This window comes from Triplophysa dalaica, chromosome 17 (genome assembly GCF_015846415.1).
Source record: "Triplophysa dalaica isolate WHDGS20190420 chromosome 17, ASM1584641v1, whole genome shotgun sequence".
Classification (NCBI taxonomy): Eukaryota; Metazoa; Chordata; class Actinopteri; order Cypriniformes; family Nemacheilidae; genus Triplophysa; species Triplophysa dalaica.
The window spans coordinates 14,230,746-14,235,873 of NC_079558.1; the positions used below are offsets into that span (position 1 = coordinate 14,230,746).

The following is a 5,128-nucleotide window of genomic DNA, read 5'->3' on the forward strand; positions in this document are numbered from 1 at the left end:
CGCCGCCTGTTGACCAATCAAAGGACAGTGCGTTTCTGCCAACACAACGGTCTGACAGAATGAAACTTATTGCAAACAATCGCGTCAGGATGCTTTAAAATGTAACATTTTACTTTAATAATATTTAAGTTAAAAACTGCTGTATGTGGGACAATTGTTTCAAACTTTGATTAGACAAACACAAGAACTGTAGCAAATGTAATCCTTTGGTTCAAAGTTTAAAACATAAAAAGTGTATTTATTAATTTCTTTAATTTAAACACATAAAAACGTGCAACTGTTATAACGTTTTTACCAAAAGTTACCAAAAGTGTTTTAAGTGGGACTAAAATGACCGGTTTGGGAGAATTTAGATTTTTCTGGAAAACCCATGAGCATGGCATTATGATCTAATTTGTTAGTCAATTATGTTCAATTAACTGAAAAGTTGCCGATTTACCAAGCATACCAATTGGAGAAGTTGTGCTACTCCACCAAAAGCTTCTCCGCCAATCAGATGACAGAAGGAGGAGTGCAAGAGTGTAGAAACCTCTAAAAAAGTTCTCTCATACCAACAAGTTGTGAAATGTGACTATTTTATAGGTTGGTGTTGGTCGCGCAATATACAAGACACGTAGGACACAAGAAACAATGAAATCAATAAGTTTATATGGAATATAACGATTTTCCAGATCCAGTTACAGCATCCAACGCGTCTTGAGCATAGAGAATAATAATTGACAAATCTTCGTTTTTTACTGTACCAGACGTTCTTCCACAAGGATTTTAAAATGTCAAAGGAACCGGATAAAACTTCTACTGTCACAGAAAGCTCAGCTCTCGTTGGGGATGAAGATTCCGATTCGGAGTCGTCTCCATCAATATCTGACGACCAGGAATCCCAGTTTCAGCTGGGCACCAGTAAAAAGCCGAACAGCGATGAAGATGAGCGCTTCCCCCCGTGTATTCGAGATGCTGTGTCCCAGGTACTCAAAGGTTACGACTGGTCCCTGGTTCCGATGCCTTTGCAGGGTAGCAGGTCTTTGAAAGATAAGCCTCACGTGAAGAGACCCATGAACGCGTTCATGGTGTGGGCACAGGCAGCGCGCAGAAAGCTGGCAGACCAGTATCCCCATCTGCATAACGCAGAACTCAGCAAGACATTAGGCAAGTTATGGAGGTAAGTGTGCATTTGAGAATTGTGTAAGTTTTGGAGATCGATGCTATAAAGATATTGTGGGTCCCATTGTTTTTGTTGTATATGGGAATAATGCCTAGTATTTACTGTAGGAGTCAAATGAACATTCGGTACTGTAATATGGACAGTGTAATGTGCAGTAGTCTCGTGAAAAATATATATTATTTGGTGGTTTTGAATTAAAATAGATTTTTTAATATTTCACTCACAACATTTCAAATGGATTATAAAAACGTTTAATTCAATTCTGTGCTTTGCAATGGATGGACACTCTCCAGGCTGCTTTCTGAGAATGAGAAGAGACCATTTATAGAAGAGGCAGAAAGACTGCGGCTCCAGCACAAGAAAGACTATCCAGATTACAAGTACCAGCCCCGAAGGCGAAAGAGCCTGAAACCGGGTCAAAGTGAATCAGACATGGGAGCTGAGAAGAATCACCATCCCTTGGACCAAATATACAAGACAGAACCGGGTACGAGAGGCATGCATCATCAACTGGTCCATGGGGGTGAGTTGAATTGTACTTAACAGTAGATCATGTCGAAGTTCTTCAGTAATGTATGTTAAACCCCATTTTTATGCATTTTATGCAATGTTTTTCATCCAAAGTGCATTACAAGTCATACATGTTATTAGTATGTACCATGTGATCAAACCCATTACATTTGCATTGCTAAAACAATCAACCTGGCATCCATTTAACACCCTAGCAACACCTTAGCAGCCGTTTAAAATCTTTCAGAAATGTAAATTATAAAAATATTGTCATAGTCTTTTACCTTTGTCAATGCAACATAATATTGACACAATATTGTGATATGAATGATATTATATAACTTATATATATATATATGTTGTATTATATAATTTAATAATACCCATCCCTTGTATTTTTTAAATAGTGCAATCACACGGTCCTCCCACGCCTCCTACAACACCTAAGGCTGATCAGCATCAAGTCGCGAAACTGGAGTCCAGACGTGCGTCGGAGAGTGCGAGGCAGAACATCGACTTCAGCAACGTGGACATATCAGAGCTCAGCAGTGATGTCATTGGCAACATGGGCCCCTTTGACGTTCGCGAGTTCGATCAGTACCTGCCATTAAATGGCCACGCTGCAGTTAACATTGAGAACAACAGCGGGCAGCACTCCAGTCCTGGCTGCTTCGGTACGTCTTATCATCATCATCATCCCCACAGTAGTGTTTCCACGTGGAACAAAAGTTCTGGATCGCCATCCACATCCTCGCATAATGGTACAAATGAGTCAACCCAACAAAGGCCACTCATTAAAACAGAACAATTAAGCCCCTCTCATTACGGAGAATCTCACGGGTCACCACTTCCATCTGAACTGGGCTCATCTTCAGTCTCCAACTCCCTGAGCGACTGTCCTGACCTACACAACTCCAGCTACTACACCACATTTTCGGGGTACCCTTCCGGCATCTACCAATATCCATACTTCCATACCTCCAGAAGGTCTTATGTAAGCCCTGTTCTGAACAGTTTGTCCAGTCCATCTCATAGCCCTGGTTCAAGCTGGGAGCAGCCAGTTTACACAACTTTGACACGACCATGAAGTTTTTTTCCTCATTGTGTGTTCGTGAAGATTTTTGGGACTACACATGGCATTTGAATGTATATACGAGACCCGAAAATGCCGTTGTTGGCAGCTTACATTTTGGAGAGACGGTGTGTGACCACCTGATTTGGGACAGTGTTTTTTTCCTCAGATGTTTATGGATAAATGTTTCAGTATGCTACAGTTTCATAGACTTTTCACGTTATCGTCTAGAGCTTTAGGATTTTCACTGAACTTTTTTGGTATACTTCTCAGTATTCTTAACATTTACATAAACAAGTACAAGACGAAATTGCAGTTTGAAAGCCATTGTAAAATAAATCACTGTAACCTCGGAGTTTAAAGCAACAGAAAAACTTTTCGAAATTCTGAATTATATTACGTGTTGGAAGACTTTAACTGTAATCAAACTATTATTATCAATAAATGTAACTGTTTTAGGGCACTTGAGTCTATCCTATTGCAGTTTTTAAAAGCCACTCGAGCCACAGTGATTGTGTTACAGCGATTAAAGCTCGAAAAAAGGGTCACGGAGCGATGCGGGCCATGGTTTAGCTATTGTTTTTTGGTCTGAAAAAGAAGTGGGACGCTGTGGAAGCCACGCTTAGTCTAAATTCAGCACATTATTTAAACACAATGACAGATTTCTTGTTGCTTCTTGCTAATTGAACTATTAAAAAACTAATAAAAAGGTAAATTTACCGTATTGTGTGATGTCTTTATTTTTCACTGTGGGGTCATTTTCAGACCAACAAACAAATATAATAACAAATCAAATGAACAGCAAATAAAAAAAGTCCTGACACGGTATGGAATACATAAAAAAAATCCTGAAGTTCAGTCTGAAAAAAAGCTTTAAAAACAGAAGGAGGACGAGGGTGAGCCGAAAAGACAACTGATCCCTAATGACTCTCTCTCAAAGGGCCTTTTGTTTTCATTATAAAAGAGGCATTAATTGACAGAAGGGGGGGGGGTAGTGAAACAAAACAAATAGAAAGCAGAAAATCATTACCACTGAAGAACACAGGATCAAACATGACCCATTGCTGTTTGAGTAAACAGCAACAAAACCCGCACAAAATGCTTAAATTGAGTGCAGGATAGCAGAATAAGTTCATGCTCTGGAAATGATCCAGGGATTCCACAGCAGATGGGTGTGGGTGGACTAAGACTTAGTTTTCTTTAACAAAATTTGTATTACATTGATAATATTGAAGTTGAGAATATAATCAGTGTTGATATGGCACTTCTCATTGCGCCTGTTGACATGATTGAGTCTTAGAAGTTATATGATATGTACTGTAAGTAATGTCTCTTACAGTTTTATTCACAATTTTAGATACATATTTTTCAAGTTTTCTTTTTTCTATTGACATGTGAGGAACATTATCGCCGGAGCAAAATCTAGTAAGCAATAAAAAGAAAACAATGCTATGTCATTCAAGGGACCCCCACATAAAGAGAACATAAAACAATTTAAAATCATTAAAGAGGAAAAGCTGAAAATGGTTACAGAAGGTCAGAGTTCAATGGATAACACATGGAGTCGGGCTGCTTGGTTTAGTTATCCACAATTTCCATTATAGGTTGTAATGAAATGCTGCCAATGTTAGGAAGTCTTGCAATATTAGGTGACAAGCAATTGGAAAAGGTTTTACAACATTTGACATGACTTGATTTACACATTTTAAATAAAACACAACGAATCAACATTGTATATAAAACTACCTTAGTCAAAATATTAGTTGTATGATAAGAATAAGCTTAATGCTCTATTTGCAGCCAATTATAAATTTAAATGTTAATTAAAATAGTACTAATATCTCAAATATTAATAAATATACAATATTCATTGTTAGATTCATCATCATAAAGATTTTTTTGTGATTTCACTGTGTAATTTCAGAAGTATATGTTTATGTTATGATTGCCGGTTGGTAAGATGATTTTCGGAGTCTTCACCTTCTTGGACAGCTCTTATGGAGTAAATAGGATGGCCGGTGCTTGTGCGACTCCACCCTAATTTAATGATTTCCTGCTGAGTTGAAAACAGCCTCCTGCTGTGTCTGTGTAAGTTAGTGTCTCCCAAGTTCGCTTGCACAGCCTAGCCGCCAATGACAACAAGCAGCCAGACAGAACCAACATTGACTTACCCACAATTCCATAGGGCAGTGGAGCCAGGCTGATGGGGATGGAAGGCAGTGGAATGCATCAGGTCAGGCAACAGGGTCTGACAACACACCCCAACCTTTACACACATACAAACATCTACACTCTTCACTCATTCTCCCTTAAACACACACACAAACACACACACACTAATCTTCTGCTTATAATTTTAAGTACAACCACAATGAATCAAATCC

General features: G+C 38.7%; 1 protein-coding gene across 1 annotated transcript; it reads left to right on the forward strand.

Moving 5' to 3' along the window:
* Positions 1-540: 540 nt before the first annotated feature.
* On the forward strand, positions 541-3,464 carry sox8a (SRY-box transcription factor 8a). Its single transcript, XM_056771118.1, has 3 exons — positions 541-1,159; positions 1,456-1,685; positions 2,080-3,464. The coding sequence occupies exons 1-3, from the start codon at positions 771-773 to the stop codon at positions 2,757-2,759; spliced, it is 1,299 nt and encodes a 432-aa protein (XP_056627096.1). The 5' UTR covers positions 541-770; the 3' UTR covers positions 2,760-3,464.
* The last annotated feature ends 1,664 nt before the right edge of the window (positions 3,465-5,128 follow it).